Consider the following 25,545-nt stretch of genomic DNA (forward strand, 5'->3'; position numbering starts at 1 on the left):
AAAAATCTTTATCATTTATTTTTTGTATTAATAGGTATAGATGGACTTGTTGGTCAAAAGCCATGTCCATTTTAGAGATTTTTAGTCATTTATATTTGGTTCAGGTAAGAAAAAAATAAGACCAAAAAAAAAAGTTCCTCAGTTATAGAAAGATATATGCATGATAAAATTTTAGCTCCACACCAAAGACAGGAGTAAGGTTAAAAAAAAAATTAAAAGTCACAACATTATGCACTTAAGTAAACTAATGCAACCTCAATTAAAACAAACAATATAGACTGCATGCAGGTGATTGGAATAAAACTTAGAAAAGCCATGTATGATAGGTTAAAGGCTAAACGTTTCAGAACAAAGCCTTATAATAGCAGCCTGAAAAAAATTAACCCTGACACTAGCTCTTTCAAGAGAACGTGGACAGGCATTATCCAATGAAGAGAAGAAAAACAGAAATATAAAACATGTCAGTACCAAAGGAATGGGTATGCTGAAATTCTGTTAAGTCTATACATAGAGCACAAAGTTATATTTTTATTTGTAACTGGAAGAAAAAACAACACAATATGACATGCTTTTACTGGACTGATACTTCAAAATGATAGATCTATCAGTTTCTGAAGAAAACAACATAAATCAAAAATTAAATCTAATAAATAGTATTTCTGGTGGGTTTTTTTGTTTTTGTTTGTCCGTTTGTTTTTGCTTTTTAGAGCCACACCTACAACATATGGAAGTTCCCAGGCTAGGGGTCCAACTGGAGCTGTAGCTGCTGGCCTACACCACAGCCATAGCAACTCGGGATCCGAGCCGTGTCTGCATCTTACACCACAGCTCTCGGCAACGCCAGATCCTTAACCCACTGAGCAAGGTCAGGGATCAAACCCACATCCTCATGGATACTAGTTGAGTTCGTTAACTGCTCAGCCACAATGGGAACTCTGCTAACAGTATTTCAACCACAGGTAAATCAGCAAGAGAAGAAAGAGGTGAGTTGAGGGCTTAGTGAAGAAGTATGGGCAGTCAGTAGCCAGACAAGTCAGGGGACTCGGAATACGTTTCCATTCACACACTTTCCTCTATGTTATGATGTGTCTACCCCATGACCTCGTGAAGTAATTTTCCCACGGAAAGTTCCAAGGCTCAGTGAAGTTTAAAATTATAACTATAGGAGTTCCCTGGTGGCCTAGTGGTTAAGGATTCAGCATTGTTACTGGCTTGGATTCAATCCCTGGCTCAGGAACTTCCACATACTGTGGGCATGCCCCTCCCAACAGAAAATAATTACAATCATAGAAAACTCATGACTACAGAAATAAAACTGTACATGAAATCACCTATGGGAAGTTCTCATTGGGGCTCAGCAATAATGAACTTGACTGGTATCCATGAGGATGCTAGTTCTATCTCTGGCCTCATTCAGTGGGTTAAGGATCCTGCATTGCCATGAGCTCGGTATAGGTTGCAGATGAGGCTTGGATCCCACTTGCTGTGGCACTGGCCTGCAGCTACAGCTATGATTCAACCTCTAGCCTGAAATTCCATATGCTGTAGGTACAGCCCTAAAAAAAAAAGAAAGAAAGAACTCACCTATGCAAAATTTGCAACATTATGGATGACTTCCTTTGTCCTAAATCTCTGTGAAAATTTCAAGATTTTCAATACAAAAGAAACTAAAAATAAGCTAATGAAAAACCACTATAACAAAAAGATCTATTTTTATATTCTTATTTTTAGATATGTGTTTTTTCTTTGTCTCTCTTTAGGTTAAAAAAATACTGAAATATTAAGTACTTAGTAAAGCTAATTTCTGGAGCTACAGAAAGGATAATGAAAAACATATATATTTTAGGGTTTATTGAACCAACAAAGGGGGGAATAGGTAAATATACTATCTTGGTTTTTCCATAAGGTGCTCTAAGATGGAGTTATGAAATCAACTGTAAGTGGGTGTGAGCTAAATATACTCAAAATAAAGGCCTCAAATTATCTGATGTGGCTTGGAGGTCTTACTCATTAAAAGCTACTACCTATTAAGCTCTTAACTACTTGCTGTATATAACATTATCTCAATTAATCCTTCCTGCCACTCAATGAGAATAATACTATCTTGCTACTTTAGGTAAGAGAGTTTGTGTATCTTGTTCAACATCACACAGCTGGTAAGAGGCAGAGCCAGGATTCGAACTTTGCAATTTTCTGTGATTTCAAAGCCCATTATTTTAAACACTCTATTATCTAACTTTTGGTTAGAGACAACAGCTCAATTCCAGGGTAGAGGAGACTCATAAAACCTGGCTGCCTGTCTAAATTTCAGATTTGTATCTGGGATCAAAACAGGTTATATAATCTTGACATAGGAACATCAAGCATCACCTTATTTACCAAACTTCCTGACCAACTGGAACCTGTAAAGCCTAATAACTCAGCAAAGGAACTGTAGGAGATGAATTATGAGATATTTATTTATCTATAGCTTCAATAGATCTGATCTCTTTTAATTAATGCCATTAAAAGACTGGGATGTAGAATACGCATGAAAATGTGGACAATAAAATGGAGGATATAAAAACAAAGACAAAGACAAGGTAAGGACATTTCAAGGATTAATGATTAGGAAAAAAAAAAGTGAAATGTGATGAGTGGGAGTAAAACAGGATACTGAAAAATGTTAAGACCATGTGGTTTCCAAGGAGACACCAAATCGTGCTGTGGATGACCTAGCTAGGAGAAATATTCATAACAGAGAAAATGGTTTTGAGAGAGGTATAAGAACAATCACATTCTAAAGCGGCATATGGGGAAATAAGACATACTAGAACATTTGGTTTTTGAAAGCCTGGTAACAAAGAACTGTTGGGGGAAAAAATAAAAATAGATTAAAGAATGCCAAGGTTGGAGAACTGTCTCTGTAAAAGAAGAAATACCAGAGAACAATAAGTGCCTTTTCAGTAAAGGGCACTGGAGGATAATTATCTAGTAGAGAATACAGGGTGACTTTGCTGGTGTCACTGAGCATCAGCAACCAGAAAAACAACCTTTGTGCTAACTTGCCCATAACAAAATTACTTTTAAGACCTGAGTAACTCACTTTCTAATTCGTAAGACCAGATTTGCGAATGAATTTATTTATACTTATAATTTAATACAAGTTACTTTGTCAGCCACCAGGTAACTGCTGATGTTGCATTTATAAAGCAATACCCAATCACTAGGATTCACTGTCACTATAGTTAAGAGAAGGTATAAACACAGCATACAGTACAAAGAAACGCATTTTTCTATAAAAAACCTGTTCATTTGATTTATCTTTGCATATTACATGGCACCCAGCACAATGCCTTGTATGTACTACTTGCTTATGAATTCCATTGAACAAAGCATTAATCAAATTACTTAATAATCATTATCAATGGTAAAGTGGTAAAGTGGCAATGTTCATATTGTCTCAATTTTTTAATTAGTTTGATAAAATTCAAGTTTTAATAGAGCAAATTTTAACCATTCCTCTTTTAAAAAAGAAATTATTATAGTTGATTTACAATGTTTCTGTCAATTTCTGCTGTACAGCAAAGAGACCCAGTTTTTATACATATACAGAAAAAGAGAATACAGAGTGACGTTGCTGGTGTCACCTGAGCATCAGCAACTATACATACACACACACACACACACACACACACACACACACACACACACACATCCTTTTTCTCATATGTTCCATCGCAAGTGACTGGATATAGTTCCCCACACTATACAGCACAACCTCACCTCATTCCTCTTATTCTTCAAATAATAAGAAGCTTTAGGCCTGTCTTTACACAGTTCAAGAATTCTTTGAAAAAAGGATGAACCTTTATTTAGTACAGTTTGAGGGTTTTTTTTTTTTTTTTTTTTTTTTTTTTGTCTTTTTAGGGCCATACCCACAGCATATGAAGTTCCCAGGCTAGGGGTCGAAATGGAGCTATAGCTGCTAGCCTACACCACAGACACAGCAACGTGTGATCCAAGCTGTGTCTGCAACCTACACCACAGCTCAAGGCAACATTTGATCCTTAACCCACTGATTAAGGCCAGGGATTGAACCCACGTCCTCACGGATACTAGTTGGGTTCGTTACCACTGAGCCACGCTGAGCCACGATGGGAACTCCAAGAATATATAACCTCTACACACAATTAACTTCTCACCAACTTGTGTCAACATAAGAAAGACTTGCTTTTTGCTTATTTGACTATATTACCTGGTAAATTTAAGAAGAACATGCTCATGTTTATATATAAGGGACTGGGTACTCGAATAGAGTACACTGTACTTCACAGAAAGAATCATAAAACATAAATCAAATTTTAAGGGAATAGATAGAAATTCAACTGATCAAAAAAAAAAACAAATTATACTCAGTAAAGATATTAGCATGTTTAAAGGAAAAGAAATTTATTGAGAACGATATCCAATTTACACTTTGATAATTACAAGCTTTCACACCTTTTGCCAAACACCATTGTTACAGATATTCTCACTCTGAAGGCAGTATCACAGCTGATCTATTTCCATCTTTAGGAACTGTCATGGTATTCTTTCAGGCCCTTCTTCTATCTTTAAGATTTTCAGAAGCAAAAAACATTCCTTGCAAAATATCCACATTTAATTCATTATAATAATGATGATGTTCCTTTTCTTTCCTCAATTTTTATTCTTCAATAGCAGATGCAACATTCCTTTTTTTTTAATATGACCATCTTGGGTTAATGACATGTCAATTAAGATGGACTAGTAAGTGATCTTTATCAAATCAAGCTATTAACAGAAGAAGCTGCTATTGCATGCAATGCATTTCTCTTTGTGGCCTTGTTTTGGAGATTAATTTTTCAAATTTCTCCTCATTCATGGAACTGACCGGCTTCACTTTAAAAAGCATATCTCAGTGAAACTGACCATTAAAAGCATCATCCACTATTTTATTAGCTCAACTTAGAGCAGTATCAGAAATATTATTTTGACTTTCTGTTAATATCTTTCTTTAGGGTAAAGTTTAAAGAACTGTGTAATAAATAGTCATATAAAGCAGATAATATGAGTTTTTAAATGCAGCCTAGTCAAGATTTCAAATGTTGGCCTAGATTTTAATTTGATCTATATAATAAAAAGTACCCCATGATAAAATATAAGTACATTCTATTTTATTTAAAATAAAAGTTAATTCCTTAGGTTTTTAAGCTGGCAAGAGTTCTGGATTCTTCATGTGAAAAGAGCTAAATTAAAACAAATGACATACAAATATTCTGATTTACTATTCAAGGCACTAGTCTTGGGTTCTATCTTACTGCTTTAATTTGAGAAATAACATCTTTATACAATACATTTTAGGTCATAGCATAGTTAATCAACTGCTTTTTTCTTTTCCCTAGTAATTTCACAAGAAAATGGAAATGGATTTGTGGGGCAGCATATATGACTAGGAGGCTTCTGGTACTCTTCAATTTGTCAAACTACATTTATCTCCGTGTTTTTCAATCCTTTTAATTAAAACACAAAGACTTATTCAGAGTGCCACAACAAATACTGCAAAATTATTTGGCCTCTAGCTATCTGAAGACCTTGTCTTATGACCTTGTCAAGTATAATGATTTTTGAAAAATGACACTCAAACCGGAAATGCTTTTCTTAATTATATTGGCTCCTCTCAGTATGAGGTCATCATTTAAATATGTGCTGGTGTTGTGAGTGGGGAGTGTCTGCTTATGGTTAGGTGGGCTTGCAAGGATGAGAATCTGATAAGCCAGAGAGTATAAATGATCTGTAATGAGTTAGAAAAATATTTTATTTATCATTTCGTTTATGCTCCAGTATTGTTGTTACTACTTTTGTATAAGTAAAATGAATAGGCAGCTGCTGCAGTGCTGGAGTTTTTTTCTGCAGAATTGGAGGTGGGTTGGAAATTTCACATTGTCCAAGGTCTGAGCATGCTCAGTATAGATCATTATAACTCAGGGCTCGTTAAATGCAGCACAAAAGTACTGCTGTTTGTTGATGGAAAAATACAAAACCTCTGAATTATCCCCATTGGCCTTGTGGTAAACTGACTTGTGTGTGAGGAGCAGTTTAACCCCGTGCCTTTTCCAGCACAACTGTAGTCAGATTTCTGACTCTCTTTCCAATGTAAGAACAGCTGCAAGATGCTGCTGATCAGCATTATTACAGCAGGCTTCTAAGCACCTGAAAAGACAGGGAGGAGCAACCTGGTTTCTCTTGGCAGCTGAAGTTTATGGTATCCTATGCTATAATATTGATCATGTATATCTTGATAGCTTTATCACTTCACAGAATAAATATTCTCATTTTATGTTGAAAATTGCCCTGCAAAGCCAGAGGTGCAGCTAAAATATCCTTGATCAGTAAGAGAGTGTTATTCAGACAGAACAGGAAAAAAGTGCTATTTTGCACAATAAAAGGTTTATTAATTCTCTATAGCAGTGTCTCATTATCAAATGGCTTCTTTTGAAATGCTGAGTTGTACAGAGCATTGCGAACTAAATCATAATGACTCATAGAAGGAGAACAACTTGCTTATGTATTACGATTTAGTCAACTTGGATATAATAAATTGGCACAGCATTTATTTCAACCTCCACTTGCTATTGCACACTTCAGACACTAAGACACCAAAACCCATACCCACCCCATGCTCCTGTATATGAGTCCTGGAAATCAGGTTCACTACTTTCTGCCATTTAGAAAGACGTAAGGCTGGTGCTTTGGCTATTGCAGCTGACAAGAATAGGTGAGGAAATACTGGATTTTTCTGTATCTGTCACTGGCTGCCTGATTGTCAGCTAGTGGTGTGAGTAGAAGTGGTTCCCTGATAATATAATTACTGCTCTTAAACTGATTAGTTACAGTAGTAACTGCAGGACTTTCAGCTTTCCGGGTGTGAGAGAGGTAAGAGCTCTGCTGACTGACCTATCCAGAAGTGACTTTTTCATGGTTACTTGAGGCCAGGTCCAAGCCCCAAACTCCACCTGTTCTGAAAATGTGTAAATATTTTATTTATTGTATTAAATCCCTTTCTTTTTTTTTCTTTGTCTTTTTTTTAAGGCTGCACCTGTGGCATATGGAAGTTCCTGGGTTAGGGGTTGAATCATAGCTGCAGCTACCTACACCAGATCCATGGCAACACCTGATCCCAGCTACATCTGTGATCTGTGTTGCAGCTTGTAGCAAGCTTGTAGCAATGCCAGACCCTTAACCCACTGAGCGAGGCCAGGGATTGAACCTGCATCCTCATGGACACTATAAGGGGTTCTTAACCCACTGGGCCACAATGGGAGCTCCTAAATTCCTTTCTGCCTAAAGCATTTTGAGTGGTTTTTGTTTAATGCAAGGTAATTCGGAATGAAGTATTCTTGTTTTCCGTAGGAAAACTCAAGATTGGATAATGAAAAGAAGCCATTAGGGATTTCAGCCGCTTTACAGAATAATTTATCATAGACTGATTCTCCCACTAAGAAGAATGAGAAGAGTTAAACAAAATATAAACATGTATCTCTGTTAAAGTAGTTCCAAATGAATATTGATGATATAAAACAACAACAACAACAATAAGGTATTCTAGAATCTAAAATGTTCAAAGAAATAAAATGTATGATAACTGCACATGTAGCATTAGGGGAGATAAGTGGAATTAAAGTGTTCTAAATTTCTTGCATTTCCAGGAGGTGATAAAAGGATGTATGCAAGTTGCCATCACTAGCATAACCACAAAAAGGCCAATAAAAGAATATACAATTAATAATCTAATAGAGGTAATGTGAAATTTAAAAATAGTTGATAAAGGAGTTAACGTTGTGGCTCAGCAGAAACGAATCTGACTAGTATCCATGAGGACACAGGTTCAATCCCTGGCCTTGCTCAGTGTGTTAAGGATCCAGTATTGCTATGAGCTGTGGTGTAGGTTGCAGATATGGCTTGGATCTGGCATTGCTGTGGCTGTGGCATAGGCTGGTGGCAAGAGCTCTGGTTCGACCCCAGCCTAGGAACCTCCATGTGCCGTAGGTGTGGCCCTAAAAAGCCAAAAAAAATTTTTTTAGTCAAAAAAATAAAAATAGTTGATTAATCCAGGTAAAGGGGAAAAAATAAAAAGGAACATAAAGCAGTTTGAACAAATATAAAACAAATAATAATATGGTAGATTTAAACCTCAGAGTAAATGAATGATATAGTAAATGGAAACAGACAAAACAGATCAAAATTGTCAGACTGGAAAAAAGAACAAAACTTAATTTAATGTTGCATACAAATTGCTCCTGACTTAAAAGAACATAAAAAGTCTAAATGGAAAGAGAATGGAAAAAGCTACGCCATGTGGATACTATCCAATGAAAGCTGATAGAGGTATTCTAATGTAAGACAAGGAGATTTTAAGACATTACCATAAAAAAGAAGGAATATTTCATAAGTATAAAATAGCCAAATCAACCAAGAATGTATGATCATTCTGAATGTGTTTAGCATAACACATAATTCAAATATGTAAAGCAAAAAATGGCAGAATTAAAAGAATTAGATCATCATAATGGGAGGCTTCAATACATAGCCCTAAGAAACTAATAGCACAAGCAAACAAAAATTGGTATAAAGAAAAGATTTAAAAACACAAATTAAAAGTTGATCTAGGAGATATGTATACATAAAACCATGACTTGAACAACTTCAGACTACACATTATTTTTAAGTGTAAATGGAAATTTCACAAAATAAAAGAATATAGTCTCTGATCAGAGTACAGAAATATTTTTTTAAAAGCTAGAAATCAATAACATAGCTATAATGTAAAAAATACTAAAATGTTTAGAAATATAACAATACTAAATAACCTATAGGTCAAGAAGGATATCACAATGGGAAAAAGAAATTAAGACCACCTAAACGATTATTAAAATATGACAAATCATATTTATCAGATGGCACTAAAGCCATAGAAATAATTAGTTATTTCTCTCTAATAACTTGAGAAAGTTATTGCCTTAAAAGCATATGTTACCAAATTATCACCTTCTATAGCAGGAGGATAAGAAAAGAATACCATATGAAACTCAAAGAAAGAAAAAAAAACACAAATATAACAGTTTAGAAAAAATTTGTCTTTGCAGACACCATCATGTACATAGAAAATCCAACCAAATGTACCAGCTTCTTAAACTTATGAGTTTAGAAAAGTCATAGAATGCAATGTTACTCTAAAAAATTAAATGTATTTCTGTGTACAAGCAATGACTACTATTATCTATTATTATATAATAAAAAACCAGTACAATTTACAATAGCTTCAGGAGACATGAATTATTACTTAGAGATAAATTTAAAGACATACATGTGAAACTTGTCCACTAAAAACAAAACATTGCAGATAAATATTCAATAAGACAGCTTAACAAATTTAAAAGAGTGGATATTATAAGGAGTACGCTATCAGGCTACAATGGGATTAAACTATAAATTTATAATAGAAATATTACTCCAAAAATATTTGGAAAATCTCCAAATATTTATACATTAAATGACAGATCAAAATAACTCCTGGGTCAAAGAAAAGTCTAGGGAGAAATTTAAAAATGTTTTGAAGTTAATGAAAATGGAAATGCAACCTATCAAAACTTGTGGGAAACTGCAAAAGCGGTGTATGGAGAAAAATTCATGGAATTAAATGCATATATTAATAGTAAAATTTTTATTAATAAGAAAAGAGAATGCAGAAGTCCTAAAACTGAAAACAGGAAAATAATTGAGAAAAATAAACAAAATCAAAAATTATTTATCTGAAAAGATCAATAAAATTGATATATCCTCAGCCACACTAACCAAGAAAAAGAAAATATAGAAATTATTACTATTAAAACTGAAAGAGGGAGTTCCCGTCGTGGCGCAGTGGTTAACGAATCCGACTAGGAACCATGAGCTTGCGGGTTTGGTCCCTGCCCTTGCTCAGTGGGGAAACGATCCGGCATTGCCATGAGCTGTGGTGTAGGTTGCAGACGCGGCTCGGATCCAGCGTTGCTGTGGCTCTGGCGTAGGCCGGTGGCTACAGCTCCGATTCAACCTCTAGCCTGGGAACCTCCATATGCCATGGGAGCGGCCCAAGAAATAGCAACAACAACAACAAAAAGACAAAAGACAAAAAAAAAAAAAAAAAAAAAAAAAAAAAAAAACTGAAAGAGGTGCATCACTACTAATCCCATGGGCCTTAAAGGAAATAAAGGAATATTATTAATAACTTTATGCCCACATATTGATAACAAAGACAAAATCAACGAATTCTTTGAAAAACACAAAGAGAAACCATCTGAATAGGCCATTAAGTGAATTGAAGAATTAACAATCTTCCAAAACAGAAAGCAACAGGCTCAAAAGGTTTTACTGGTGAATTCTACCAACTATTTTAAAAAACAAAAATGACACCAATTTTAATCAATCTATCCTAAAAAATAGAAGCATATGGAATACTTCCTAACTCAGTCTATGAGGCCAGCATAACTTTAATATCAAAACCAAAGAAACTATAAGAATGACAGCTAATATCTTTCATGAACAGAGATGCAAAGCTCTTCAACAAAATATTAGCAAATTTTATCCACAATGTATGAAAATAATTACATACCATGATCAAGTGAAATTTATTTCAGCTATACAACACGTTTAACATTCAAATATCGATGTCTGAATTCATTGAGAATGAATTTCACTTGTCATATTAAGAGGATTAAAAAAGAAAGGTCATATGATTTTATCAATAGTTGGAGGAAAATAATTTGATAAAATCAACCCACCCTTCATGGTTAAAACTCTCAGCAAACTAAGATAAAGAGGAATTTCCTCAAATTGATAACGAACACCTACAAATAGTCTACAGCTAACATCATACTTAATGAAGAGAAATTAGATGCTTTCCCCCTAAGATTGGGAATAAGGTAAGATTATCCCCTCTCATTTCTCCTGTTCAGTACCATAGGCCTAGCTAAAGCAGTAAGACAATAAAAGCAAGTAAAAGGTATACAGATGGGGAAGGCAGAAATAAATCTCTTTGTTTGCAGGTGATATGATCATACATATAGAAAATTCCAGAGAATGGGCTAAAAAAATTGCCTGGAACTAATAAGAAACTATAACTAGGTTGCAGGATATATGTTAATATACAAAAGTCAACATCTTTCCTATACACAGCAATGAGCAACTAAAATTAAAAACATAACACTATATTAGCATCAAAAAATAAAATACTTAGGTATAAATCTAATAAATTATGTGTAAGATCTGTATGATAACTAAAAAAAACTCTCATGAAAGAAATCAAAGGTGATATAAACAAATGAATAGGAAGATTCAATATTGTCAAGACACCAGTTCTTACCAACTTGACCTAAAGATTCAATGCAATCACAAGCAAAATCCCAGCAAGCTATTTTGCTGATACAGACAACAATATCCTAAAGTTTATATGAAAAGGGAAGAATGGCCAATACAGATTTGAAGAACAAAGCTGGAGGACTGACACTATCTGACATCAAGATTTGTTATAAAGCTACGGTAACTAAAATAAAGCAGTATTGGCAAAAGAACAGACAGACCAATGGAACAGGATGAAGAGCCCAGAAACAGACTCACACAAATATGTTCAACTGATCTTTGATGAAGAAGTAAAGGCAATCCAATGGAGAAAAGATAATCTTTTTAACAAAAGGTGCTGTAATGACCGGACATCCACATACAAAAAATGAATCTAGACATAGGCCTTGCATCCTTCATAATAATTAACTCAAAATGAAAATCACAGTTTTTGCTATAAACTGAATATCTGAGTTCCCAAGAATTCATATGTTGAAATCTAATGCCCAATGTCTTGATATTAGGAGGCGGGGGTTTGCGAGGTGTTTAGGTCGTGAGGGTGCAGCCTTCATGAATGGGATTGGTGCCTTTATAAATAAAAGAGGCCCTAGAAGCCTCCCTTGCCCTTTCACCATGTGAAGACACAATAAGAAGGTGTCATTTATGAGGAAATGGGCTCTCACCAGACACTAAATCTGAATTCCCCAGCCTCCAGAACTAAGAAATAAATGGTGTTTATAAGCCATTCAGTGTATGGTATTTTTATTACGGCAGCCTGAATGGGCTAAGAACTAAGTGTGAAACACAAAGCTATTAAACTTTAAAAGATAACATAGGAGAAAACTCTAGTAATCTTGGGTTTGACAATGAGTTTTTAAATAAAATACCAAAAACATGATTCATGAAAGAAAAACTGCTAAGTTGGACTTCATTAAAATTAAAAAGTTTCGGGGTTCCCATCGTGGATCAGTGGAAACAAATCTGACTAGCATCTGTGAGGACACAGGTTCAATCCCTGACCTTGCTCAGTGGGTTAAGGATCCGACATTGCCATGAGCTGTGATGTAGGTCGCAGACATGGCTTGGATCCTGCATTGCTGTGGCTGTGGTGTAGGCCAGTGGCTATAGCTCTGATTTGACCCCTAACCTGGGAACCTCCATATGCCACGGTTGCAGCCCTAAAAGGACAAAAATTAAAATTAAAATTAAAAATTAAGAAGTTTGCTCTGTGAAAGATACTATTAAAAGAATAACAAGACAAGTCAGAGGCTGAGAGAAAATATTTGCAAAACTCGTATCTGATAAAGAACTTGTACCCCACATACATAAAGAACACTTAAAGGTTGACAGTAAAATAAACAACTCACTTTCATAAAATGGGCCAAAGATCTGAATAGACACTTCAACAAAGAAGATATAACAGATGGCAAATAACCCTATGAAAAGATGTACAAAATCATATGTTATTAGGGAACTACAAATTAAAACAGCAGTGAGGTACAACTATATACCTTTTAGAACGATTATAATCAAAGTGCTAACAACAGCAAATACTGGTGAGGATATAGAGCAACAGGAATTTTCATTCACTGCTGGTGGAAAGGCACAACCACTATGGAGGAGAGTCTGGCAGTATCTTACAAAGCTAAACACAGTTAACTACTCAATTCTGCCATCATGCTTGTAGGTATTTACCTAAATGAACTGAATATGCATATCCACACAAAAACCTAATCTTGAATGTGCATAAGCAGCTTTATTCATAATTGCCAAAAACTAGAAGTAATCAAAATATCCAGTAGGTGAATGGATAAACTGGTACATTCATACAATGTAATATTATTCAGTGATTTTTAAAAATGAGTTCACAAGCTACAAAAAAGTATAGCGAAACCTTAGACGCTTACTGCTAAGGGAAAGAACCCGGTGTGACAAAAAGCTACTTACTATATGATTCCAACTGTATGACATCTGAGCAGAGAGGAGAAAAGGAGGAGTAGAGCATGGGGGATTTTTAGAGCAGTGAACCTGCTCTGTGTAATGCTGAAACGGTGGATACATGACAATAGGTATTTGGCAAAACTCATAAAACTACACCACCAAGAGTGATCCCTATTGTAAACAGTGGACTGTATTAACAATAATACGGTTCATCAATTGTAATAAATGCATCACATCAATTGTAAGATGTTAATAATGGGAAACTGTGGCAGAGGAAAAGGAAGTATCCATGTTCCCCTCCTAACCAAGAGTAGAATGTTCCTTTGAAACTTCTGTACATTGAATGGCATAAAGTGAAGAAGCAATTACCTTAGGACACATCTTGCTAAGGGATGCACAGATGCTCACAGACACAGTTCAAAGCTATGGTGCCTGGATGGAGCTTGGCAACGCCACTTTCATTGTTCAGGTGTATGCTGCCTCTATAATGGCTGGTTGCAAAACAAACATGGAATGTTATTTTTGCTTTCTGCCTTCTTGGGAGGAGGGTAAAAGCAAAAATCACTTTTGGATTTCTACCAGTCAGTGAAAACAGGCACTAATGTAGGTCTTTTTAAAAAAGAGAAGTGGTCTAAAGCAAATTTTCAGAAAGCAGGGGACCCAGGAATGGGAACTCTGTATTTCCTGCTCATTTTTTTTTTTTTAAATGTAAACCACTCTGAGAAATAAAACTGGAGAATAATAATTTTTTTTTAAATCTCAAGAAGACCTAAATAAATAGAAATACATACCATGTTCATGGATTAAGACTCACTGTAAGATGGCAATTCTGCCAAAATTGACCTGTAAATTCAACGTAATTCCAATTTTTTAAAAAAATTATTTTTATAGAAGTTGACAAGTTGGCACCACCAAAACTAATGTAAAAATGCAAGAATTAGATGATGAAAAAGAATTTAGAAAAAGATTACAGGACTTGGCAATACCTGACTTCAAGACTAATTGTAAAGCTGGAGTAATGAGAACTCTAGCTTGAGTTTTAGTTTGCAGACAATGCGGCTGGACAGGATTGGGTTTAAGGCTTGAACAAAATATCTTATTACTTTAGACTCAAGAGTTGATACACAGCCAGGGGAATCTACCTGAAATGAAGGAAGGCAGACGGAGCACTACCTACTTGGAATGTTATTCTTGTGTCAAACATCACAGAACTAATAGTAACTGAGAGACAATAATAGGACTGTGCAGGATTAAAGATATACTCTCAGTGAGCATCTGCAGCTGTGTGCCAGGTCATAAATGTCAACTGCTAACATTCTAGCAGGATTCTTAGTCTTTCCTTCTACCCATATACTATTTATCATTGTATAGTCCCCTAAGACCTTTTTTTCAGTCAGGCCACTTTTTGAAGAGGAGTCCTAACTGCTCCAACCTCCCTGTTGCCTGCTTTGCCCTGTTATTTCTAATCTTATGGTGAGCACTGGGTCATGGGATGAAGGTGGGCAGAGGGAAACAACACACAGGGCATGGGGTGTGATTTTGGAGGCCAAGGTTTCAGATTTTGCTCTGTTACGGTTTCTAGTCTTAACAGCCTCCCATTAGGGCTCTTTTCCCAACTGAAAATTAATAAGGGAACTGGACCAACTCTAGATATCAACTCTAGTGTTCTATGGCTTTATGATTCCATGGCTAATATCAGTGACAAAACCAAGTTGTAACTACTATTGAAACTGCACAGACCATACCTCACTACCTTGGCAAAACTTAAAAACACCTCGTTAGTACTCCATATAGAAGCTTGAAGTAATTCTGAGTTGCACTTACCTCTTCTACTTACAATGAAGTGCTGTTCTCTGATAATAAAGATTCCATGGTAAAGATTCATGTTTTCTCAATTGGTCACATCTCTTTCAAGAGAATTTAAGATGTGATTCTTTTAAATGGTCAGGTTTCAAGGTTGAAGTTTTCCTTGTTAATTCATTACTTCTGTATCATTCTTCATATTCTCCACAGGCTCTTCTTACTCATTATCTAATTATATCTTCGTATTAAACATACCAGAGGGGTAGAGCTGATACTTTTAACACATTCCTGCAGGTGATTTAGATTAAATGAATTGACTCTGGATCATATATCTAGCTATCTAGAATGCAATGCCCACGAAAGCAGGATTTTTTTCCCCTCTTTGGTGGTAGGGGTGGCGGTGTTCTAAGATGTTGCCACAGTGCCTAGAACAGTGCCTGACACATAATAGATTTCAATACACATTTGTTGAATGAATAAATGAATGACGGAATCTTATTAGTGACGCAGAAGAGTCTAGAATTCTCTAAATCCACAACCATTGTTCCTTTAGTACCCACAAGAGTAGTTCTCTGTTTTCATGCTCCCCTCAATTTTCCTCCGTCTTTTATGGACGTGAACGTCCTAAGGTTTGTGGAGGCAAGACCAGAGAGCCCTCTCCAAGGAACCTCACCCTCACAGCGATAGAGCTGGGAAAGGAGAGGCGTCTATGGGGTACTCCTTCCTGAGAGACTAAAGCTGAAGCGCCTCTGAGTTCACCAAAAACGTCAGATAAGAAGTCGGCTGAGTCCCTCTGTCCCGACGGCGCTGATCTCACTTTGCTTCTGGTAGCGGTGATGGAGGAGGATTCTTCTAGAAAGAGTCTCACAGTCCCAGACCCAAAGTGGCCCTGGCTTAGCCGGCACTCCGAAGCTGCTACCCTCGCTGTCCCCGCGGGGCGGCGGGCTGGCTGCGGCAGGAGGCGGGGTGGCAGTGCTCGCCTCCGGGACGCTGCGGCTTTGCCCGCGCCAGCCCCGCCCCCGCGACCCACCGGGCTGCCAAGTCGGGCGGGGCTTGCGGGGGGCAGGAGGCGGGGCCTGCTGGGGGGCGGGGCGGCCGCGCGGGGAGCCAGCGGCCGGGGCGGCGCTCAGACTGGGCCGGGCGCTCCGGCTGCGCGGGCTCTCGGCGGCCGCGGCGACAGCAGCAGCAGCAGCATCCTCCTCTTTCTTTTCTTCCCTTCCGTTTCTTTCTTTCTTTTTTTTTTTCTCCTTCCTTTTCTCCTTCTTCCCTTGCCCCGTCTCCCCTTTTGCTTCTTCTCTAGAGGACGTTAGGTCCTCGGGTCCCTGAGTAGTGGCAGCGGCGACCGCGGGTGCATCCAGTTTCTGCGCCCAGGTAAGAGAACAGTCACCACCTCACCTCTGGTTCTACAGGGTGTTTCTCCTTCTCTCTCGCCCACTGTGTAGAGGGAGGAGAAGGAGCCCAGGAAAAGAGTGAAATGGAGAGAGGTTTGTCTCGTCCTCTGTCTTGGAAGCAGGCACAGGTTGACCGAGCTGCCCAGTCTCCTACCTGGCGGAAGCTTCAGGCCCGGCCTCTTTAGGTGTCACTACTACGCAGCGGGGGACCAGGGCTGCTACCTGGGTTCTAGATTTGTTAAAGGGTGTGTGACCTTGGTAAGTACCACTTTGAAACGCCCGTAAACTTACGTCGGGTTAGGATACCTGTCTTGAGAGCTAATTTTACCTGAGCTGAGAAAAGACAGGGGGTGAATTATGCGAACATAATAGGGACAGGATTTGGAGGTAGAGGATTTTTTTTTTTTGTCCATTAACTGCAGAGAACTGACGAGCGAGCAAGTTAGGGAAGCCTTGTCAATTTGAAATCATTTTCCCTGTAATCCTTCCAGAAACAGCTGGAAGAACAAGATTGATGAATATTTATAGTTTTAGGAAAATGAAGAATTAACGTCAGAGGGCGGAACACTAGAAAACAAATGAGTGTGGATTAGCTGAAGCGTCCACATAGTCCTTTTTAACCGATTGGTGTGGAGAGCAGCATCTACAGTTCATCTCTTCTCTTCTTTTTCTTCCTAAAAGGCGTTTGGGGGGCTGTAGTGCTGGGTGCCTTCCCTACCCAACCTCGTCTTTTGTTTAAGGGTGGAAATTTAAAGTAAGAGTATGTGAGAGGAGCAAGGAGTGAGGATGTGTGTGTTTGGGTGTGTGTAGGGGGGAGGGGGTAATAAAACGGATAGGGTCAGAAAAAAAACATCCTTGAAAACTGGAAGTTGATGTTATACTGCCTGGCATCAGGGCTTTGGGATTTTGTCAGAAAATAAAAAAGCTTTCATTAACAAGCCCATTTGTAAGTTGCTGTGAACCATCAGCTGTAAGCCCTTAGCATAATGCTCTTTAAAACTGACTCAGTGTGAAGGGTTTTTGTTTAAAGGCGAGCGTACACAGGAGTATGGTGGTACACACTACACACACACACACACACACACAAAAACCCGTTCACATATATAACACACTGTATTCCTAATATTGCAGTGGATTCTTAGAAGACTAATGTTTAAATATTTATCCTTGAAGATTTGGGTTATGGTGTGAATGAAATCTATAGTGCAAAGCAAACAAACATATGTTGGTGGGTGGTATTTAATTTTTGGGTGTGAGACAAAGGGATTAATGGATATCCGTAAGGTAGTAACTTAAATGTTAAAATTTATTTAAAAATGATCTTTCTGGTCTGGGAGAAGAAATGATTGAAAACTGAAATTGGGGTTTGCAGCCGCAGTGAGGCGATGGAGAACAAAGCCTTTTATGTGAGCCACATTATGCAAAATGTCCCATGCTTGAGCTGCAGGTACCAGCCCAGTATAAAGCATAGCTCTGTAACCCTGTCATTTCACTGTGGGCAATTATAATTTTTTTGGCAATGAAAGTAGATTAAATAAATAAAAGCTCTTTAGAATGCCCAAGAGGAAGATTATAGCCTTTCTTTTGAATGTGACACAAAACACCCATTTAACTGGGCAATTGGTATCTATATGTTTTTCTGGAAACCTTTGTGAATTTATAAACAATTGTGGATGTTTCAGTCATTCCCTCTTCATGTGCAAAAGCATTTCCCCCCTCAAGAAAAGATTAAAGGCATTTTTGTCTTTCAGTAAGGAGTATTATATTTGTGTGTGTGTGTATATATCTTAACATTGATTCATTTTATCTGATTAACAGAGGTTTACATCTGGATTCACAATTTGCATATTATCAGAGCTATTGTGCCTTTAGGATCTGCACTACATGCTGTTTTTATGCCTATGGTTTATTTAATCTTAATTTTTAGTATTTCACAATATAGTATTATTTAATTTCCAAAAGTTTTTTTTTTTTGCTTGTTTTTATTTTACCAATAGACAGAAAATTGCCTAACATATACCTGGAGATCTAAGCAATTTAAAAATTGAGCTCCTTTTTTGAAAAAGATTTTTTTTTAATACATTAATTTCCATTTTCTTTCTCGCCTCTCTTGACACCCCCCCCCCGCCCGCTCCTTATCATATAACCTGTTTCTTTGTGACTCTGTCTGTGATGCTTTAAGTTTCTGGTTATGTCTATCAAATGAAGAGCCAGAGGTCTCAAGAATTTCAAATTTAGGATTTGTTAATTCTCTGTAGCAAATCTCCCAGGATGACTTGTTTACAGCACCTTCTCAGGGAGGAGAAGAAGAAAGAATGTGCTGAGAGAGCATGACCCAGTGAAACTGGCACAGCCATTACCTCATCATCGTAGCTACTTCAGATTCATTGAGAGAGCAGGCATCCTCTCAGTGGAAACCAAACACCAGGAGCACACCCATCTCAAGGCAGAAGCCCTTCCTCTAATAATGTTGCTCTGCTGAGGTTAAAGGAATGTTTTCTCTTTTATGTATTTCTCTTCAGGGATCTTGAACTTGGTCATAAATATACAGCCAGAAATGAAACTTGGCACAGAATCCTCTAAACTCAAAGGAATCATTTCATTTCTTTACCCCTTTGGCTTAAATCAATTTTCAGATTTTCTAAACATCAGGAAGGAGAAGAAAGAAGAAGGCTTATTGGCCTTTTTTGCATATTTTCTTATGACATACATTTTTGTTGTTAAATTTTACTAGCAACTAGATGACAGCCTGGACTGCTATGCTTTTGAGCAATACAGTTGCACAGTTGGACTTTAAAATGAAATAGTTTCAACATTTGCTTAGATGTATACATGACAATTTGTGCATCCTTAAAATATTCATTGATGCCTCCATGAAACCACTATATGAAACCAACTTGGGGATTTTAGTATTCAAGTTGATCACTTTGATTAATGAATTCCTTTCAACAATTCTTCTTGACAGATTAAGGTAAAGAATCTGAAATAACAGTTATAGTTATGGTACAGTGATACCACCATCTCCAGGTCAATACCATATCCCTTAATGTTAACAGTAGTCATTTAGGTAAGTTATTAGTAATGCATTAGTAAATGTTATACAAAGATAATATTCTGAACAGTCATAAACCCTTTTGTCTCTGATTTAGTTAAAGAGGCTAATAAGCTCTTTGAGTCATATCTGATTCTCTTAGATATGTTAATTCTTTTTCTACTTTAATTCTCTCTCTGCCTTTCCTATTGCCATTGCCATGATCTGCTCAATCCAGACCATCTTATGTGTGGGCAGTATTTTGATTATTTCACCTGGATTTTTCCTCTCCCTTCCCATCATTCCTTTTAATCTCATATTTGAATGTTAGTCTTCTCTAGGCAATGTGCCTTCAATACCATTGCTCTCAGTACAAAATTTCACCTTTACTTTTCATTCAGGAGAGCATTTATTCCTGTATATTTATTTTATTATATATCCAGTAAGTTTCTACTGGATGCCAAATATCACACTGGGGACTAGATAGAAAGATACAAAAATAAGGCTTCTTGGCTTCAAGAAATTTACAAATCAAGTTAGAGAGATTTGTTTCCTTTGTAATGGGAATAACTAATAAGTAACATTCAAATGAGAAGCTTTTATAGTGCAGATATGACACGTCAGTACTAGGGACTGCACTTGGTTGGGGAGGTAATATCCCAGCACCTCAAAGACAAGCTTTTATGTATCAGTTATGTAAATATCCAAATACATACCCTGTGTACCTATCCTTTTTTTCCGTATTTGTATTATCTATATATAATTATATAAATGTTTGTATGTGTGTGTGTGTGTGTGTGTGTGTGTGTGTGTGTGTGTGTGTAGGGAATTATATAACTAGGGAATTATATAACTATCTTTGAGTATATGTGTACATATACATACATAATGGAAGTACTAAGTCTCTCAAATGCTTCAGCCAGTCAGCTGAATTAGCTGTAGAAGGTCAGATCATTAAATGCAGGACAGCACATAAAAATTTCACTTCAGGAGTTTCTCTTGTGGCTCAGCGCATTATGAACCCAACTAGTATCCAGGAGGATGCAGGTTCCATCTGTGGCCTCGCTCAGTGGGTTAAGGATCTGACATTGCCATGAGCTGTGGTATAGGTCACAGACATGGATTGGATCCCCCATTGCTGTAGGTGTGGTGTAGGCCAGCAGCTGTAGCTCTGATTTGACCCCTAGCCTAGGAACTTCCATATACCACAGGTGTGGCCCTAAAAAAGCAAAACAAACAAACTTCAATTCAGATATTCTGAGAAACAACTTTTGATGTTCTCAAGAAATTATCCATCGCAGGAATTGATCCCAGGCACTAAAGCAGATGAAGAACTACAAAGTAAGAAGGGGAACAAGAAGAGACAAAATAAAGGAGAGGGTCTGTGAGAAAGTTTGGGTGAGTAGGTGGAGGTAGAGGGAAATGAGGAATTTCTCAGCTGTGGTCTTGTTAGGATAGAGTAAACCCATGATCTAAGTGGGTGAAGAGGGAAGAAATATGTTTTTTTTTCCTACGTCAACATATTTTGTTCAAATCTCTCCCCTGTTATCGCTTTGTGCTAAGGCTGTCAGTGTTTCCTTGAAAAAATTATAAAAAGTGCTTATTGGAAGCAATTCTATCATGAATTAAAAATTTTATAACAATATGAACACAATTAGTTGACTTTTTATGAGAAACACCAAATTCATCTTTAAACAATCTTTCCTGTTCAAGAGAGATAAACTTTGAGTGGTAGTATTTTAATTGTGATACTTTTTACTTATGCATTTTTGTGAAATTCTGTGGAAATTAAGACAAAGAGCTCAGGATTTCCTTTTTCAGTCGATCGTTAAATTTATGTTGTGGATTCAGGGGAAATTTTTAAACAATTTGATTTCCATTAATATACACCAGAGGGGACAATTCTGTTCTTTTGGGGTTTTGTTATGTTAATAGGCCTTTTAGAGAAAGTAATTTAATTTCTAAGATCACACAGCTTGACTTTTCTCTTGTTTTCTTTTCTTCTACCACCTTTCCTTCCTTTGCCCCTTCCTTTCAATTTGTGTTGGCAGAAAAAAATCACTGATCATTAGGAAATGCAAATTTAGCCTGCTAATATTGCAGTTTATTTTTCCATTATATCTCTATTTCTCATTTAACACTCAGTTTTATGCTACCTTCTCCTCCTTTTCAGGGCTCCATCCGTATCTTGTCCCTTTCTTTGATCTTCACTTTTATACCCTCTAGCCTTGAACAATGCATACAGCTATTCATTCTTTTTATGGTAATGTCATCTAGTATAGCTGGGAAAAGATCTGATTCTGTAATTTACTGCACATACTTATTGTTTGAGCAAAAATCTTCAGTCTGTAGCATATAATTTCTTTGTTTAGTAGGCAAGAATATGAAGTCATAATACCTGTAACAAATTATTAGTCTAACAGATTTGACGTCCTTATGTTTCACAAAGGGCTAGCATGGTGATATTTGTGTGTATGATTGTATGTGTGTGTGTGTGTGTAATAATCACAGAGTTAGCCTTCTATCTATATGTGCCATTTTACATAGTTGAGATAAACTGTTATATAATCAATTGATTCATGGAAAATTTAAAATTATACTTTGATGTTCCTATGAGAACATTGATATTAAATACAGTTTTAAAGGAAAAACAATAACAATTATTTATTAATGAAGTATTCCATCACTTGTCGAATTAGACAAATTTCAAACAATTACTCTATTTTTCTGTTTGGAGGGAGAGAGTCCAAATTCCATTGTCTATAATTGAAGGCAAATGATAAAGCTAAATCTTGTGCTCAAACCAGAACCTCTCCATGTTGACCAAATGTGCTAAATTGAAATCCTAGTCACTTAAATTTGTCTTTTAAGAAGTGCAGGTGAAAAGAAAAGGAAGGAAGGAAAGAAAGAAAGAAAGAAATGCAGGTGGTTCCCACTGTGGTGCAGTGGGTTAAGAATCCAACTGCAGCAGCTCAGGTGACTGCAAAGGCACAGATTTGATCCCCAGCCCAGGGCAGTGGGTTAAAAATCCGGCATTGCTGCAGCTGCAGCTCAGATCCAGTCCTTGACTGGGGAACTTTCATATGGTTCAGGTACAGCCATTTAAAAAAATAGAAGAAGAGAAGTGCAAGTGGCACTGCTTTTGCATGGAAAATGTGCTTTATCTTCATTTAAACAGCAGAAGCCAGGAGTGATGGAACTTTAGAAAGTTTGTTACAATGAAAGCATTAAGCACTAAGCATTCTAATGGAAGCTGTCTCTTATAAATAACCAAGTGAGTATGATCTAGTGTTTATTAAAATGGTTTGGCCATTGCATTTCTAAAATTTGCCTCATTCATTTATTACATGGTGAAAAATATTATAGACTATTAAGTGGTTTTTGGTGAATTTGAGATTTTGTGCGTTGTTTTTTTAAGTTCTTCTCACCTTCAGGCTCAGTTATTATTTCCATGATTTTTGATTTTGTTTTGTTTTACCTTGAATAGGACTACATTAAATGAGGGTGGACTGTATCAAAACTGTAGGTTATAACAACTTTGTACAATCCTGGATAGTCTCACCGCCCTATTTCAGCCCCTTCCCAAAGACTGACCATCAGGTTTTGTGATAAGAATCCAAAGTTTTCTATTAAAAAACTGGTAGAGAAAATGAGTAAACTGATTTTTAATATTGTTTTCCTTTTACTTAATATGTTTATAGTCTATATAACAGAGTAGCTTTTTATAACCTTATTAATTAGTAGCTTAGAAGTATTATGTGATTATACATCCAGAACCATAAAATGTATTCTTCTGTGCCTCTGTCCCATGATGGAAGGGACATTTTCTCTTAAGACTTGCTAATTATATTTGAGTTAGATGATGTTTGAAGAGGAGGAGGGACTGTTAAGAGCAAATGTTATGAACCTCCGATGTACATAGAAGTACATCATTCCTGGGATGGGGAGTGGCTAAGGGACTTCTCTGGGATTCTACGTAGTGGAATCAGGTTTAAGACTTAGCTCTTGGTAAGGGATGCCAGTGAAGAACCATCCCGCTCTGACTGTCTGCTTCCAATTCTGGTTATATTTCTGTTCCCTGACATATGGGTGGGGTGACAGTCATACCTGCCCTACTTTGTGACTCAACTGTGACTTTCACATGACTATAAAAGAGGGAGGGACTCAGAATTCTAAGGCCATTCCAACCAGCTCCATGCCAGCTCCACTACTGAAAGTGGTGAAACTAAACCTGGTCCAGGAAACGTTGACAAGGCTCCAGGGCCACTCCTGTGGTTTGGATCTCTTAGGACAGAAGTTTAAACTCTCTGGGGATGTGTGCCTGGACTCAAGGTACTTGAAAAGCCAAGGAGTTTTTTTCTGAATGTGAATTGTCCATACTAATGCCTCCAGATTGACTGAGTTTATGTTTAAATTTGGGTCTACATACAGGGAGACTCCAACAAAAATAACCAGGTTGAAATTTTTTTCTGACCTATAGCACTAGGAAATTTCTCAAAAATAGCTTTCCTCTTGCATCTCCTCAGCTTTAACATTTTTAGTTTAAAGGAAGTGAGCTAGAAGGGCTGTGGACCTCTGTGTCTGTGCCTGTTTTCCCTCTTACTTTTCTACTCTTGGAATTCTTTTTGTTTCTCTTCCTTCAGTGCTCTGTTCCTCGTTTTCTTTCTTTCTTTTTGTCTTCATCCAAGGAGAAGCAAATTAAGTAAGAATTAGGTGTTTCCATGGTTACTGTGTTCAGTAGAGCTTCACCTGTACCCAAGCTGCTTAGGCATTACAGTCATAAAGTTGACAGATATTTGAATGACAAAGAGGGCATCTTGGAGGAAAGAAATTAAGTAGAAATCATGCTTAAATATTTAAAGCGAAACATACACCCAGTTATTGAGAACTGAAACTATACCACTATCTAGGGAGTGAAGGAATTCTAATGTCGTCTTCCATTAAAAAATGTTATATAGTGTGTCCTAATTCTCTGGATGAACATGTTTAATCTCTAGAATTAGAGGGACTTTCTTTTTTCACTGAGGAGATGGATCAGAATTCCTTAAAATACTTTCCATGCACGTTTGTGAAAGAATGGGCTGTACATATTGTCTTCCCCTAAAGTTATCTTTATTTTGAGCCATAAATACAGCAACAAAACCATCCTAATTGCACATCAAGAATCTATTCCTATGAAGGCAAATCTTATGAGAAATTCTGTGCTCTTCTTCTTTGATGTGGTTTATGGAATTTGATATTCTGAAAATATGAATGATCTGTAAAGAATTAAAATAACATCTTTTAGTAAATGATTTTGAGAAGAATTCATTTTTAAAAACATTTAAGTTTTGTGTTATGAATAATATGCACATGTCACTTAACAGATACTACATAAGTGTGAAACTGCTTATGCAAAGTTAGTGTGTGCAATAGGGATATTATTAGTCCTCGTACTTACAAAATTATACCTTATTGTTTTTCTTAAACTGTGCTCTGAAATGTAACAAATCTTACACAGATATTCTTGTCTGTCCCCTAAAATTAATCTATGTTGCTGAAACAAAAAGATGTATAAGAAAAACATGATTTTTATCCTGCAGAATTTTTTATTTTTAAATAAGAAAATTTATAAAAGCATGAAATTCATGGTCAGAATTTTTTTTTTTTTCTTTTTAGGGCCGCACATGCAGTATGTGGAAGTTCCCAGGCTAGGGGTCAAATTGAAGCTTTCGGTTCACAGGGATCCAAGCCACATTTGCGACCTACACTGCAGCTTATGGCTGTGCTGGATCCTTCACCCACTGAGCAAGGCCAGGGATCAAACCCACATCCTCTTAGTTACTAGTTGAATTCATTTCCACTGCATCATGACAGGAACTCTGGTCACAAAATATAAAGTTTAATGTTTTAATCCTGAACATTGCAGGGCAAATAGATACTCTGTTTTTCTTCCACTTAAATATCAGGCTAGCCAGCTCTAAGTATTTCTAATATCATGGTCCATAAATCAATCCTTTATTT

The 25,545-nt window shown here is 36.8% G+C and overlaps 2 protein-coding genes across 34 annotated transcripts in view; one reads left to right on the forward strand and one right to left on the reverse strand.

Annotated features, from left to right (window-relative positions):
- The window catches only part of LOC146396117 (uncharacterized), a 192,420-nt gene that overhangs the window by 153,323 nt on the left and 13,552 nt on the right, over positions 1-25,545 (reverse strand). The window contains exons 2-3 of the mRNA XM_084999112.1: positions 16,803-16,844; positions 15,142-16,510 (exon numbers count right to left, since the gene is read on the reverse strand). Of these exons, the coding sequence (XP_084855238.1) occupies positions 15,888-16,510; positions 16,803-16,844 (665 nt within the window). The 3' untranslated portion in view covers positions 15,142-15,887. The remainder of the gene's footprint in view (positions 1-15,141; positions 16,511-16,802; positions 16,845-25,545) is intronic.
- Positions 16,254-25,545, forward strand: part of MAP2 (microtubule associated protein 2) — a 300,883-nt gene continuing 291,591 nt past the window's right edge. For all 33 annotated transcript variants that reach the window (XM_021074986.2, XM_084998926.1, XM_084998929.1 and 30 more), the window contains exon 1: positions 16,254-16,491. The gene's annotated coding sequence lies outside the window, so the exon portion shown is untranslated. The remainder of the gene's footprint in view (positions 16,492-25,545) is intronic.

Source organism: Sus scrofa, chromosome 15 (assembly GCF_054392235.1).
Source record: "Sus scrofa isolate SSC_HxYL_T2T_F1_AM1 chromosome 15, Sscrofa_HxYL_maternal_Yorkshire_Landrace_v2.0, whole genome shotgun sequence".
Taxonomy (NCBI): Eukaryota; Metazoa; Chordata; class Mammalia; order Artiodactyla; family Suidae; genus Sus; species Sus scrofa.